This window comes from Octopus sinensis, linkage group LG6 (genome assembly GCF_006345805.1).
Source record: "Octopus sinensis linkage group LG6, ASM634580v1, whole genome shotgun sequence".
NCBI lineage: Eukaryota > Metazoa > Mollusca > Cephalopoda > Octopoda > Octopodidae > Octopus > Octopus sinensis.
Window position 1 is genome coordinate 78,207,621 of NC_043002.1, and position 16,637 is coordinate 78,224,257.

General features: G+C 34.4%; 1 protein-coding gene across 1 annotated transcript in view; it reads right to left on the reverse strand.

The window, feature by feature from the left end:
• Window positions 1-3,399: 3,399 nt before the first annotated feature.
• LOC115213115 (enhancer of polycomb homolog 1-like) overlaps window positions 3,400-16,637 on the reverse strand; it is a 149,088-nt gene continuing 135,850 nt past the window's right edge. Inside the window, exons 13-15 of the mRNA XM_029782043.2 lie at window positions 15,421-15,890; window positions 9,381-9,609; window positions 3,400-5,418 (exon numbers count right to left, since the gene is read on the reverse strand). Of these exons, the coding sequence (XP_029637903.1) occupies window positions 5,346-5,418; window positions 9,381-9,609; window positions 15,421-15,890 (772 nt within the window). The 3' untranslated portion in view covers window positions 3,400-5,345. The remainder of the gene's footprint in view (window positions 5,419-9,380; window positions 9,610-15,420; window positions 15,891-16,637) is intronic.

A 16,637-nucleotide genomic window follows, 5' to 3' on the forward strand; every position in this document is an offset into this window, starting at 1 on the left:
TTTGCGTTCTTGTCTCATTTTTGTATATATATATATATATATATATATATATATATATATATATATATACACAGACAGATAGATAAATGAATAGATAGGTGAGGATTTTGTATTACTGAGGCTAATGTTTCTACAGCTGGATACTCTGTTTACTGTTAAACCAAGTAACTAGGAACTGGAAAAGGTGCCTGTTTTCAGCTAGGACATCTAAGATAAAGGATGTTAATAATTCATCTTAGGAACACCACTCAAAGGCAAAAGTAGAATTTGAGCTAATACCCATAAAGTCAGAAATCAATTAGCTTAACCTAACAACATCATAATGAGAGAGAGAGAGAGAGAGAGAGAGAGAGAGAGAGAGAGAGAGAGAGAGAGAGAGAGAGAGAGAGAGAGAGAGAGAGAGAGATAATATATTTTAAAATTTTATATTTTCGACTAATAACTTCACCTTTATGTTTTTTTTATTATATTTATACCCACATCATTTCAATTGGTTTCATCCCCAATCACAATCCAGTGTCTTATTCTTTGAGATGCACCTTCAGTCTGCTTCAGAAATAAGACACCTGGTCGTGATCAAAGATAAAACCTGACTGAAATTTAATAGATGTAAATACAAAGAAAGAAATCCATCTTTATAAGTGAAGAAGTCGCTTTTGTTTTTTTAATTCTGTTTCTAACTATAAAATTTCCTATTATTAAAACAAGAACATAAAATTATATTTTTTCATCTGAGCAAAATCATAATTATTACAATTAATACAATAGAGGAAAAAAGGGAAGTATGATAATCATACCTTTACAAATAACAGCACTTGTATTAAATGAAACAGTTCCAAATGTGATTGCTGAAAACTGACCAGATCACTAGGGTTCTTAACCATTCTTTCTAATTTTGGTACAAAGCCAGGGATTTTGAGAGGAGGGGGAAGTCAATTATATAGACCCTTCCCCCAGTACTCAATTGGTACTTATTTTATCAACCCCCAAGAGGATGATAGACAAAGTTGACCTCGGCGGAATTTGAATTCAGAACGTAAAGACAAATGTAATGCCACTAAACATTTCGCCAGGTGTGCTAACGATTCTGCCAGCAATAATAATAATAATAATAGTGACAAAATAAAGAAAAACAGTTGTAGGAAATAAACTAAAACTGACAACTGGTTTTCCTGCAAGCCAACAAGTGCCATTAAAGAGTGTTACAAAGTTAGATAAACAAGTAAAGAAGAATAGCTGCAGTTGGTAAAGCAATGATGCTAAAAAGCCAAAATGTATAAATTAGGAAACCAGCAAAACTTAACAGATACAAGTTATAAGAAACGTTTACTAAATGCTGCACATATGTTAAGAACCAGGTGCAAGTTTTTTTTTTAAACAACAAAGTTTGAGAAAATGGACAAATTAAAAGCCATTTGGCATTTTCAAAGCTGAAAAATGAATAAAAACACTCAAGAAGCCTCAGCTTATGGTAATAATCTACAAAGTCTTATTTTACATGGTGACGATACACATAAAAAGAGTTACATGACTGTATTTTTGTTTTGAACTGTAATATATATATAGTAGTATATGAGAAGGAAGGAAAGTAGAATCTTAACTTTCTTAGTCTTAGTCCCACCTACTCTTTATTGAAGATTGGATAACAAAAGATCCCAACTGAAACGAACACAAGCACAAGTCATGAGCCTGCTCCCAAGCGAGGGCCTTATCTGCCACAATTCTCAACTAGGTATTCATAAGGAGAATTAGAGCTTAATAGGTAAATGAAAAAGAATGTATCTAATTCAAATTGATTTTGACAACAAGTAAATACAAACTATGAATTCTCTCTCATAATGACAGAAATGAAACTAGAAGGGCTATATATATATATATTGTGCAGGAAAGTATCAAATTTAAAATGGAGTGGAGGAGAAAAGAACAATGAATGCAGCAGAAAGAAGAATGGAGGAGACATTAAGAAATCTGAGAATATGTCACAGAAAAAAATTAGCAGAGATGATGAATTTCGGAAAAGAAAGAAAAAATTCTGTACAACTGGTTTTTAATTCTTTAACTGGCTTCAATCATTGCACTGTGACCAGAACAAGGTACTACATCTTTTTTCTGCAGGGGTTCACTTAATCATACCAACCTCAGTAGTACTTATTTTATGAATATCTATTTGTGAAACTGCTAAATACAGATACTGACAGATTACACACACACACACACAAACAACAAGTTCTCCTACAGTTTCCATCTACTTAATTTCACTTACAAAGCAGTGCTCAACCTGAGTTTATAATTGAAGACAATAGCCTGAGGTGCCACAAAGTGGGATTGAACCCAAAGTTAACTTCTGAGCTACTTTTGTTGAATGTGTATTTGTAGAATATATTGCTAAATGTTTTATATTTAGTTTTTTTTTTTTTTTTTTTTTTTGGTTTATCTCTCTCTTCTAATTGCATTTTTATTCCTAATGTAAGGACATTTTAGCATAGCTGACATACTTGAGTTGTCAAGCTAAAACACCAAAGAATCTCTGGCAAATAACCACATTTTCACATTTGGTTATAAAAGGATAAGAAAAAAAATTAAGGTTTTATGCAAAGGGATGTAGAAATACAGAAAAAAATATATGAATTCTTGTATATGTGCATGTATGAGTGTTTTTACATCTATTTCTCCAAGCCAGCATAAGTTTTACAGACACACACAGGTGCTATCGTAAGGAATAAAGAGAATTAATGTGATCAGTGACAAGGCATAGGAATGAGATAAGCCATGAGATGATGTATATCTGTTATGCATCATGTATGTGTATATGTGTACATACACACTCACATGCATACACACATATATGCTGTATATGAAATATGTACACTGACATAACAAAGCTATGATAAATAAGCAAGCACTAATGCATACAACTGCTGCCCACCAGCAGTGACAACAACATCATCACCATCACAATCAACAACAACAAGAGTATAGATTCCAAGAACAACCAACCCAAAGGACCTAGGAAGTTTGTGACAGTAAAGTTTTTACCAATTCTAAAAGGTGCCAAGTCCATCATTTACTACCTGGCATATAGTTGATTATTCTGAAGCCAAACAGTTTGCTAGTAGTCAATGACAACCATCTTCAACACAATTTTCCACCACCGCTAAAGACAAGAATAACAATGCTGTTTAAATCCCTGCCCCCACCAAATAACAACATACAATAGCCCATTATATGTCCAGAAAGCCTACTGAGTGGATTTACAAGTCGATATCAAGCATTTGATGAGTAATAGTACCACCACAGGGCACTAGTACCAATGATAAAACTAACAACAGAACACATCACCACATATAAACAGATATTTATCTGTAACCAGAAACTACAGCTTACACCTTGGGCTTTTTTTTTCATCTTTTGTAAAAAGAACCATGCTTTTGAAAGAGGAAGGGAAAAATTTTTTTGCAAGAGAAGTTAATGGGAGTGAGAAACAGATGAGGGAATCAAATTTAGAGACAGGGACAGAGACAAACAAACCATGTAAAGAGGCATTTGCTAAATGTAAGAAATGAGCTGAGAAACTAAAAACACAAAACAAAAAAAACACCTGCATCCCAAAATAACAATTGTGGTGGTGGTGGTGATAGGGGGAGTATTATTTTGTTAGAATAAACCAATTAAAAATAAAAATTTGGTTCCCTGTTTCTTTGACCAAAAGCTTTCAGAACAAAGGTATATGGTAGTAAACTCAAAACAATATCCAAAAATAGGAAAAAAAAAAAAAGAACAAACTTTCATACTTTTAATTCCGACAGATTAATAAAGCCAAACTAATCACATAATTACTAAAGGAGAAGTGGAGACAAGAGAAACAGAGGGGGTAATAATTATAGCTATACAGACACACACATACATGTGTGTAGTATATGCATGTGTGTATGTATGTATGTATGTGTGTGTGTGTGTGTGTGTGTATATATATATATATATATATATATATATATATCCTGTTTCAATCATCATTTCGTTTTTGCTGTTTGATACTGAATAAAACTTTTTTTTTTTATATTACTCGTGATATGAATTTTAGAAATGCTTTACTAGTAGTAGTTGTAGTAGTAGTAGTAGGAACAAGAGCAACCCCTAAGAGTCATTATTACTGCTTGCTGCCACAAGAAAAATTCCTGAAACGTATTTCACTGGCAACCAAAGTTGGTGCATCCAAAGTCCCAGACAGGCAGTGCATGTGTGTATGCGTGCACGCATGTGTGTGCTTGTGTGTGTGTGTGGGGGGGTTTGTGTATGCACGTTCAAGAAATACCATTTCAACTGGCTCCTTTAATGCTTCACTCTCCCCACCCATTCACTACCCTGTCTCTTGCCACTTATTTTCTTTGCTTATGCTCTTCTTTCTTTCTCTCTCTCTCTCTCTCTCTCTCTCTCTACCTTTCATAATTATTATATTATTATTATTATTGTTATTATCATCATTATTATTATTATTATTATTATGATAATCTTTCTCCATGGGAGAAAACATGTAGCAAATCACATTGTGGTCGTTGCTTTCTGCTGACAGGTTTCGTTTTTTTTATTTTTTTGTTTGAGTTGTCTGTAACTCTTTTTTTTTTTGCTTTTGTTGTTTTATCATTTCTTTCAAAGCGAAGAAAAAAAAACGAACGAAAAACAAAAAAAAAAAACAAAACCAAACAAAAACAATCCTTTAATACTTCCTTCTGTTTTGCTGCAGGTAGAGATGTCTGTCTATCCAGTTATTTTGTTGTTTATTTTTTTCTGATCTAAATTTTTTGTGTTTTTTTTTCTTTTTCTTTTCACTGAAAATTTAAAAAAAAAATAAATAAAAAAATACAATACAAAAAGAAAAAAAAAACACCGGCCACAGACCTTGCTGCTGTCACATTATGATTCTACTGCCAGCCCCACCAAGACCCCTAGTCCAAAACATGTCCATATGTGTGTGTGTGAGTGTTGGTACCTACTTCACACTGTACAGTAATAGCAGCCACCAGTTGACAGTGAAGAGGTGCAGACAATAGTAGGAATTGCTGTAGAGTAGTAGTAGTAGTAGTAATAGTAGTAGTAATATTAATAGTAATAGTAGTAGTAGTAGTAGCAGTTAGATAACCTACACAAAACAATGCACTGTACACAGAAAGACAGCCAGACCAGGCAACAGCAGCTACAGTTTGTGGTTCAATCACTGGCAGGAAGATGGAGCATTCTAGAGGATGGGGGGGTAGAAGAACAAGAGTTGAAATGTCTTCAAGGGCTTTTTTTTCTTTCTTTCTTTCCAGTATTTTTTTTAGTCCGTCAAACTAACCAAATATGGCAAATCAAGTAACATCCATTGGTACAATTCTGTCTTTACTGAAATTACTCAGAAGACTTCCATCTTCATAGGTCTGTCTGTAAAAAACAAAAAAATAAAGAAATACGTCATACAACAATATAAGAACAAATGAACAATAAAAAAGAAACATAATATAATGAAAGTAAAGAGAGAGAGAGAGGAAAGAAAGCTTCTGAGAATGCGGAAAGCTTAATAAAAACCTTTATATTTCAGGCACAAAGACCCATCTCCAGAAGAAAAGAACAATCTGAGAAAAGTTCAGTTATGTAAGTTCCATTAACCCATTCATATTTGAATGGGCTAACAGAACCTACATGACTGAACTTTTCTCAGGCTGTTATTTTCTCCTGAAGATGGGCCTTTGCATCTGAAATATAAAGGTTTTATTAACCATTTTGTTACTGTATTTATTTTGAGATGCTCTGTGTTTCTTTCAATTACTTTAAATATAAGAAAGAATTTAGTAAAATAACTTAGTTATCATTCAGCAAGTGTTAGGAACATAACTTGTGACTAAGGTTTTTGTAGAAGATTTAAATTCAAAGCTTATGAAAACAAGACATTTCTACTACAGCTGGGTTGGTAACGAAAGGGTTAAACTTTACACATTGTCAGAAGCTTTCTATTTTCTCCCTTTTTACCTTCTTCAAAATTACAATGCTTCAAACAAACAACACTCTTACATAATATAATATATAAGAACAAAGATATATATCATCAGTTTAATGTCCACTTTTCCATGCTCTCACAGGTCAGGCAGAGGCACACTTTCAACAACTGGATGCCTCTCTTGTCACCAATCCTCACTTATTTCTAAGCTAGGTAATATTTCCCCCATGACCAGATATGTTTTCTTGGAAGAGTGGATATATATATATATATATATATATATATATATATATATATATTATATATATATATATATATATATATATATATGACGAGCAAAACGCCCCCCCCCCCAATGGACGGTGCTGAGTTGTCAAACATTTAAACCAAATTTTCTCAAAACAACTTGTCCGACCGTCCCATAGGCCTCCTATGATTTAACCTAAATTTGAGATATCAGCAAAAGAAGAAATAAAGATAGACTTTTTTCCTATTCCAAAGAAAAACGATTTTATTCACACAAATATGCAACCAAAGAGTTTAAAGTACCAGTAATGAAAAGGCTGTTGACTTGGAGAACACAAACATGGTTTAAACAGTAAGCTTGGCAGGAAAGAAATGTGCCGTTAAGCAGTACAAAAACAACGTGCATTTTTCTCGTGTAAACGTAGTATAGATCGCAACAGCTAATGTACTTGCGTGTACAAATGCACGTTCCCATGGCTTTATCGATTGCATTTTCACCTGGAATCGACACGCCTTGATACCATCGGTATCTACATATCAAATTTGAGCGCAATCGGATGGAGAATGCCCAAGATCCTAGAAGACACACACACACAGAAAGACAGAACGGATTTTATATAATAGATGAACTCTCCCATTGGTTCCGACACATTCTTTGTCAGTCATAATGCTTATATCGAATGTGACATTTGTGTCCTGCCAACAATTTACAAAGAAATTCACAAATGTTGCAAGTATGAGTCAGTATGTTTGCAGCTGCTTTTCTCATTTGCCCTACAACCCTTAACCTGTTAAAGCTGGTTGAAAGAAAGTCTCTTATATTATTTTGACATGATGATCTCCATTTTGTTCACTCCAAGGTTGTTTGCTCAAAGGTGTTGTGAACTATAGACGGCTTGTTCTTATACCTGAGCTGGGGTTGACCAACATTTCTGTGCCCAATAAATGCTGGTTGTACATGAGGACTTTGGGTATTCTTTTGTCACTCATTCTGACAGGACCAGCTCAGCACAATTGTGACTGCATAGGGAAACTTCACCAATCTTAACTTACTAAATGCATGTACACGCACACACAAAGGGTTTCTTTCAGTTTCAATCTACGAAATCCACTCAGAAAAGCTTAGGTCAACCTGAGGTTATAGTAGAAGACGCTTGCTCAAGTTGCCATGCAGTGGGGCAGAATTGAAAGCAATGTGGTGGAAAGTAAACTTCTTAACACATAGAAAGTTGCTAGCAAATGTGGTGAAGGCTGATTGTAGAATGCTGAACCTCACAAAGGAGATGATAAAGGACTACTAATACTCAGAAGCTGTGTTGAAACCGAACAGTCCAACTCATATTAATATTGAAAAGCTTACATATAAATTATGATGACATGCAACTTCCTAATTTTTCAATAAACTAGAGCCACTTGTTCTTCATTTACTTCACTCCTTGATCTATTTTTTGACAACTGAGTAAAAATGGCATACATATTGATTTCAAATTTTGGCACAAGACTAGCAATTTCAATGGAAGGGGTTGATTATATTGAGTCCAGTTCTCAGCTAGTACTTATTTTATCGACCCTGAAAGGATGAAAAGTCAAGTCAACTGTGGCAGAATTTGAGCTCAGAACACAAAGACAGACGAAATGTCACTCAGCATTTCGCCTGGCATGCTAACATTTCTGCCAGCTCGCCACCTTATAAATAACTAGCTCTACAAACTGCACTCAGTGCAGACTTTTAAGCTAGCTCCTGCAGAGGGCTAATTGAGCCAGTGGCCTAAAACTGAAGAGAGCTAAATAGTATGACTAAAATATGTCTGTGATGACAATATGACCTGGTGGTGTTTCATAAGTGGTTAAGGATGGATGAGAATTAATTCTGTTATGCAAACATTCTACTGTTCCAGTTCCAATTTGAATTCCAACTGTAGGCCAATTTATTCCAAACTTATCTCAATGTAAAATTAATGAAGTGAATGTCATTTATCTCCCCTGCTAATCTCCGATATCATCTGACAAACACCAACCAAGATAGCATGAATCAGCCAAGCTTTACCTGCTAAAAATAGCAACTCAAATGCTTTTAAATCAAATCCCAATGCTGGATGTTCAAGAACCAAATGAAGGATAGATTTTCATTCCTGGGATCATCCTGATTCCAAAAAGTTATAACATGTCTATGTAGAACAAATGTAAGACTGAGATACAGGGGTCCCAGACAGACAGAATTTCGCTTTTATTATTATAGATATACCTATTGACAGACTGAAGACTGAAACAAGCAATATGGCCTTAATTAGCAACCCCAATTAAACAGAGTTGCAATAGTGGTTGTTAAACTATTGATTTTGCAGTGAATATGTGCATTTCTCATAAAACTGCAACCAACACTATGGCCATCAAAACATCCATATAATGTACGTTAAAATAGACAATCATTGTTAGTCAATCTTATAATGTGATAACCAGAGCAGTGCATCACAACAACCTGTGATCTGATTTACATTACTATTACTGCTGCCTTAGCGAAGGCGGAGGTATTGTTTTGAGTCATGTTTGACTGTGGTCAAGATATCTCAATAACTGCTGGATGGAGTCAGATGAAACTTTCAGGGATGTTTGACCTCATGCCTGGCATGAACTGATTAGATTTGGAGATTGATCAAGTGCTGGACAAGGATTTTGGATTATTTTCCGTTTTATTACTTAATTTTTGAGAGCAGTTAGGTTCATTTTTAGTATTCTCGTTTGTGAGAACAGTCAAGTTTATTTCAGATATTCTCATTTTAAAAATCATCTCTGGCTAATTGTTGAGAGGACGTTGGTGTTGCCTTGGCAGAAGTTTGCACTCTCTGCGGGCTCTTGTTATTATTAACATTCTGCACATTCACTAATCCTTTGACAGTTTCAGTAACATATCAGTTTTTTTGTAGAAGTAAAAGTCTGGAGAAAGAAAAGCTGTGAGTGGTCGCCCATGTTTCTTTCCACAATGCACAGTAAGGAGATTGACAGACAGAACAGTATTGACTATAGTACTTAACTGGTAAATCCCAAACGTACAAGAATAAAATATAAAATATATAAAAGAAACAAAAGAAAATAATTGAAAATATAAAGAACAAACTGAGAGAGAGTAATTCGTGAAATCATTAAGTAATAATGGGATGCTTACTTTTTATAGGATTCAAGAGCAGAGGGATTCTTTGCCGTAAGCTTGAGGACTGGTAAAGCAGACTTTGATGCAGTGATTATTTTATTGGAGGTCACATTATTTAAACCTGCTACTAGTGAAGATGAAACAATTCCTGATGGAAGATGAGAGTCACTACTGGGAGATGACTGACTGAGGTTGAGTTGTAGGACAGTTGCAGCCTGGCCTCTATTGGACTGGTTCTCTCGAACTGAAACAGAAAAGAATAGGCACAAAAACAATGAGATCAGATTTATAATCACAACCTGTGTATGCACACTATATTACATACACATGGAATAAACTACCTGCATTAGTTGTTAGCTGTCGAGACACTACATCCTTCAAAACTGCCATGCTTCATGAAATTCGCTAGCAGTACACCTGATGCTCCAACCCCTGCTGTTTTTATTGTTTTTTTAAGACTTAGTCACAGTTCACTTCCTGCGCATACTCTATGTAGTTTTGGTTACTTTTTCTGATGAGTTGTAGTGCACCTGAGTACTGTATATCGTAAGTTAGTCATCATCATCATTATTATTATTATTATATAGTGGTTAGGGTAAAGAAGGGCACCCAGCTATAGAAATCATACCAAAGCAGATGTTAGAGAATGATGTAGGTGTCTGAACCCTCAGGTCCAGCCAACCCATGCCAGCACTGGAGATGGAGATTAAAAGATGATGACCACATGCACACATAGATACATAGACATGATAGGCCCTGAACACTTCCCATCCATCAAATTCACTCAAAAGTGTATGATTAACCAGGGGCTGTATAGACACTTGCCCAAGTTGCTGTGCAGTGGGGCTGAACAAGACCACATGGTTGCAAAGTAAACATCTTGACCATACAGTCATATATTTATACATTTATTATTATTATCATTCTGCACATTCACTCATCCTTGGACAGTTTCAGTAACATCAGTTTTTGTAAAAGTAAAACTCTAGACTGAACAAAGGATTCAGTCCATCTCCATTTCTGGAGAAAGGAAAGCTGTGAGTGGTCTCCCATGTTTCTTTCCACAATGTAGAGTAAAGGAGGGAGGGAGACAGAGGTATTGACTGGAGTACTTAACTGGTAAATCACAGAAAGATAAAAAGTGAAGTTAAACTCAACAGGATTTCAACTCAGACCTCTGCCATGGGCCCTAAGATGACTACTTGTAAGGTTATTTCTACGGTTTTGAGTAACAATTTTTGGAAAATGCCTCACCTTATATTTGAACATATGTTCAAATAATTACCAGTTGAGCACTGGGGTCGATGTAATCGACTTTACTCCTGGGTATGAGTATTTAAAAAAAAAACTCTTTGTAAAGCCATGTTGAGCCAGTGTGGCAGAGTAGGCTTATCAAACTAGTATGATCTCAAGCTCAAATTCACAGTCTGTAAATAGGACCATAGTTGGCAGAGAAAACAAGCTAAGGCCTTTGTTCTGCAGTGGACAATGAAAATCCAAATCCATGGATAGGCAATGAAAATCCAAATCCATGTGTTTGCTTAATTCCACCCCAAGTTTAACAGAAAAAATGGCTAGAAGACATCTGTTGCTGCTGCTGTATTACCACAATCATTCTATGTTTTTTCCATGCTTACATAAGTTGGATGGTATGAAGTAGGGGTTCCCAAACTAAGATAAATTTATCATCATCATCAACCACTAGAGATTACTGTCTTAAGTTCTAAGAATCATAGGACTGGTCACCTTTTTTCCATGGTATTTAAGTGACCAACACAACATCCTCCCCTGAATAGAATGCCTGTCTGTGGCAGAGTTACTCATTTACAGGTGAGTGGACTGAAGTAACATGAAATGAAGTGTTTTACTCAAGAACGAATCTCACTCCTTGGTTCAGGAATTGAAACCACAATCTTGTAGTCTGAGCACAAAAAACCCTAACTGCATAAATTTGCTGATTCTAGATTTTTACATATTTTTTCCCCATTTATAATTTTAAATAATCCAAAAGTTGAGAAAATTGTTTAAACTAGATCTATTTTATGAAAAAAATACTCATTTTCTTATTATTATTTCTACCATTCTGGATTTAATTACCAGACATGACTGGATGTGTGGTGGAGAAGCTTGCTTCCCAACCACACTGTTTTGGGTTCAGTCCCACAACATGCACTTTGGGCAGGTGTCTTCCAAGCCGTCCATAGCCATCTGATTGGATTTGGTAGAGGGAAACTGAAAAGAAGCGTGTCGTGTGTGTGAGTGCGCATGCATTACTTTGTCTTGACATCATGTGACACTTGTCAACCAGCATCACTGTCATACAAGTGATGTTGCTCATTTTCAGTCTTAAGGAAAAACATGTCTGGCTGTGGGGAAATATTACCTTACTTGGAAACAGGTGATGGTTGGCAACAAGAAGGGCATTTGGCTATAGAAAATTTGTCTCAATAAATTCCGTCTGACCCATGCAAACAGGATACATTGGATGTTAAAGGAAGATGTTGATGATGATACGTTCTGTTGTTATGGAGTAGTCTAATTCACAAAACTCTATTTGGTTTTGATATCTGTTCATCATAAGTTCATAAAAAAGTGAAATAACATTGTTATGTGTTGCTTTTATTGCTAATGTTATATGAACTGAAATTCTCTTTCCTTGTTGCTTTATTATAGCAAAAGTATAAATTTCAAAACAGAGTTAGAGATAAATTTGTATCCAAATAGTTGCCAGAGGACAATATTGGGCAACCCTCGTACATTGACATATATCTAACATCTACACTACATTTCAATGTTCTTATCTCAAATCCTCATCAGGTATCTTATTCCTGGTTATGCACATGGTCCCAAACTGGCTCTGAAATGCACCAGGCGCTCAGGAGATAAAAATGCTGTTACCCGTAATTTAGAAATAAGAGTCCTTCTTCAAATTCAATGTAGGATCATGCACACAACCAGGAATATAGAATCTGGTGACAAGAATTGATCAACTTGAATGAAATGCAGTATATGTGTAAAATACAAACTCTAAAACTGATATTAACAGCTGTCTCTCCCATTACAATCTTATTAATCACAGTTCATCTCAAATAGTCAGACATAAAATAAAATGTTCTCTGTGCTGCGAACTTTATTATGTTGATGGCTAATCTAAAGCAAATGATAAGAACTTTGTCAAAACAAATGTTAAATGAAAATGTTTACAGCAACTGGATAATTAAAAAAAAAGAATTATTTATATTTACTTTTTAATTTATTTTGTTCATATTTCTAAGGTGAATTTATTAGTTGAAGCAGATGTAAAGTCTGGACCTAAGATTTACAGGATATTTAACAGTCAACTATATATAGGTGAGGAAAGTGCAATAAACGTTTAAGAACGCTATAGTTATACACTGTTATCTCCCTTTTCCAGCTCCATAATATATTTTTCAATATATATTTTTACTTACCGTATTTGATGGCATATTAGATGCACATCAATTAATTGTAGCAACGTGTATTTAGGAAATAGAGCTTTTAGTGCTTTTCAGCTTATTGTGTTACATACCATCATATATGGTAATGCTTTTATACTGTAAATGTTATTCAAAAAAACAAAAAATTCTGTAAACACTGGCAAATGGAAAGTTTTAACAAAAGCTATTGAGTGTTAACTACAATAACGATTCAATTATTTAAAACCAACAAAATACAACCTTACGTTAATAGGATTCTTAAAAAAATTCTAGTGGTTTTAGAACGATAAAATGAAAACAAGCTAGCTGTTCCTGAAGTTTCTGTTAAGCAAACTTCCGATAGTCGTTATTTTAACTTCATTTACTACTAACGGGAATTTTTGTAAAAGCACATGTAGTCGGATTCCTTTTTGGACTATCAAGTACGTATAGCTTTCTCAATAAATTGTAATAACCAGAGTTAAGTCCCTTGACCTAGTTTGCGATGCAATTTGGATTCTTTCCTAGTCTTTGTCATTGTGGCCGAGATCATATTGGAGCACTATCTTCAAAATTTATACGGACATTACCTACCTAATTACATATGGATATAGCAGAGGGCTGTGTTGTGTGTGTATATCAAATAACACAGCATTCATTTTGTCTATAGAGGATAACGGGTTTACCTAGTAGACAGCCAGTCAACTATATAAAATGATTTTAGATGAAATGATGAGGGTAGGACTGAATGCAACCCAATTGATAAACAGAGATTAAGTATAACAAGTGATGCATAGATATATATATGGTACCACTCTATCAACTAATACAGACCAATAGATAGATCCTGCTATTAAAAGAAGAGGATACTGAAATTAGGCCCTACCACATATATAGATACAACACTTACAATATATTCCAGACTAGAAAAGTAGGTGCTAATTTATACTAAATGTATTATCATTTTCTGTATGATTAATTAGAATATTTATGTTCTTAGTAATCATGAAAATGTGAGAAGATGAGAGAGAGAGAGAGAGTGGTTGGACTTATCGCTTTCATTATCATATTTCTTATGAAATAAAGAGCCTTTCTTTCAAGTAGTCTTAAAAATAATGAAGAATTTAGTAAAATAACTGTCATGATTAAGTCAGTGTTTGGAACAAATAAGGAAGTTTGATGAAAGGTTTTTATTTACAACACTTTAAAACAGGAAGTTTGTTTCATAGAACTCAGAGGCAGTCTCAGGTCAGTTGGTATCAAAAAGCTAATGATCTTACTGAACAGAACCAAGCTGTCTATACTTTTCAATACTCTTGAAAATTGCACAAGACATTGCTCTCTCTCTCTCTCTCTCTCTCTCTCTCTTTCTCCCTTTCACACACACAAATGTCCATCCAGTATTTTCTATGAAACTTCCTTTCACTGAGCCATCAGCAAGCAATTGCTAAGATTACTATGGTACAGAGTTATGGGATGGAAGCAGAACCGAATGTTTTGAACAAATACTCGATATTATAAAATTAAAATATGAACTGTTAAGGAAAGTATACATCTCAAAAATTTTTGCATACACACACATGCGTAACCAATAATAAATCTGTACACTTGGAAAATCAGTGAGGATTATCTTTAAAAAAAAAGTTTGGAAGAATTTCTTTGAAATGTTCTAGAGCAAAATTACAATGTTTCAAAACACATTCAACTGAATAATAAAGCCTTCCTATATAATGGCTGGATGCAACATAATGGTATCTGAAAGTAATACTCTTTAACTCCAGAAGGAGTCCTGTTTTCTTCTTTGTAGTCCATGCTTGTCAAGACAAGAACTATGTTGCTAAGAGCAGGTGATATTGAGAGAGACTCAACCCACCACAGTCTTCAACAAACAACAAATATACTACACAGCATTCAAATTTGCAAACACTCAATTAATGTTTAGACACTCACGAAGAGCACAGAAGACCTTACAGTTACATAAAGAATGTATAACTGGACAGCAACTGAAATTGTTGGAATGATGCGAATAACAACGATTATAAGCTCTTAGAAGAGATTTTAAATCACAATTTATGAGATTGTGAGAAAAAATTTTATAAAGACAAACTTGATGACTGAATATTGATCAAAAACATTTTATCAGTAACCATCTTATCTCCTTGCCTCAAAGTAAAGTGCATCTATAATTACATTATCCAATTATAAACTTATTTTCTTAAGACCAGTAAGATGTGATTTAACTCTTTTGATACTAACCCACCTGAAACTGGTCTTGGTTCCATGATACAAACCTCTTGTTTTGAAGAGATCTAAGTTAAAAATTTTCCAGAAAAATCTTATGTTAATTTATGTTCCGAACACTAAGTTACCATGCATAAAGTTACTTTATTAAATTTTTCATTATTTTAAAAATTAACTGTAAGAAAGGCGTGTATTTCAACAGAATTAAGGTAACAAAAAGGTCAAGGGAGATTTGGCCGCTATTTTGAACTGGTTAAGTAACCATAAAGCGGTCCCCTTATTGGTTTGTGTTTGATATTTGTAATAATAGCAGATGTAGACGTGGTACAAGTGGCAGTGATGATGATGGTTGTGATAGGAGATAAAATGTTACTCACTACATTCTCTGATGGGACCATTAGATAATGACGACGACGATGAGGATGAATGCGAATTAGCACCAGATGAGTTCTGCAGCTGTGCGGTGTCTCTCACAGCTGACACAGCAAACTTTGCACTTGCAGAGTCCAAGGTGAGATGAGATGAAGAATGGTTTGATGATGATGTGGAATGTTGTTCAAGTGTCTGAATGGTATCAGTTTCACAGGATTCCAAACGTTGGCGCTGTTTCTGTTGCATTAACAATATTTGTTCTCTGTGGTTCTGAAAGCTTTCAAAGTTAAACTCTGTGGTAGATGCATTGTTAGTCGTCGTCGTCGTCGTAGTGGTGGTGGTGGTGGTAGTGGCTGTTGCTGTTGTTACTGTTGTTCCTGTTGCTGTTGTTGTCGTCTCTTTAAATGACTGACCACTGCTGCAAGGACTTTGAATTTCCTCCTCTTTTATATGTTTTCTTGGTGTGTAATGTGGACTAAAAACGTAAATGTAAAAGAGAAAAAAATCTTAAATATTTATACTTAAAAGAACTTTGTTATAATCTAATTTCTCACTTAACTGTATCACATTTTCTAAATGAATTTAATTAACATTTCATCTTACCTATAATTAAACACAGCAATGAATTCACATCTCTTGTGATGTTTATTTCTCTGAACAAAACCCACCAGTAACAATTAGTCATACAACTTAACCCCTTGCCTCGTAACTTTTTTTGGAGAAAACATTTCATTTCCAGACGAATTTTTTTATTCCTGTTTTTTATAGTATTTTTAATGTTGATTATGGAAATAACTATTGGTTTTATCTATTTCCAATATTTTATTTGAAATTTTATTTTGAAGATACCATTTTTGGCAAAAACGAGATAACTCGTCTTCCCATATTTTTTAATATCCTTATTTATTGCTTCTTTTTTCCCCAACTTTATCATCAAAAGTAAAGGGGAATTACACATTTATTTTACTCTTGTCTTCTCAAAAATTTATATATATATATATATATATATATATATGAATAAATATGTAAAAAGAAAAAAAAAACCCCAGAAAAAAAAACGAGAAATGCCAAAAACTGATGCACGAACTCGACTGTGGCTGTTTTTGAAATTATATGCTTTGGACGAGTTTACTTGTCACACTCTGAAAAAAGACAAACTGGGTGAAGACGAGTTAATTCGTCTTTGCCGGGTAAGGGGCTAAAAAGCCAATGTTAGTAGAGC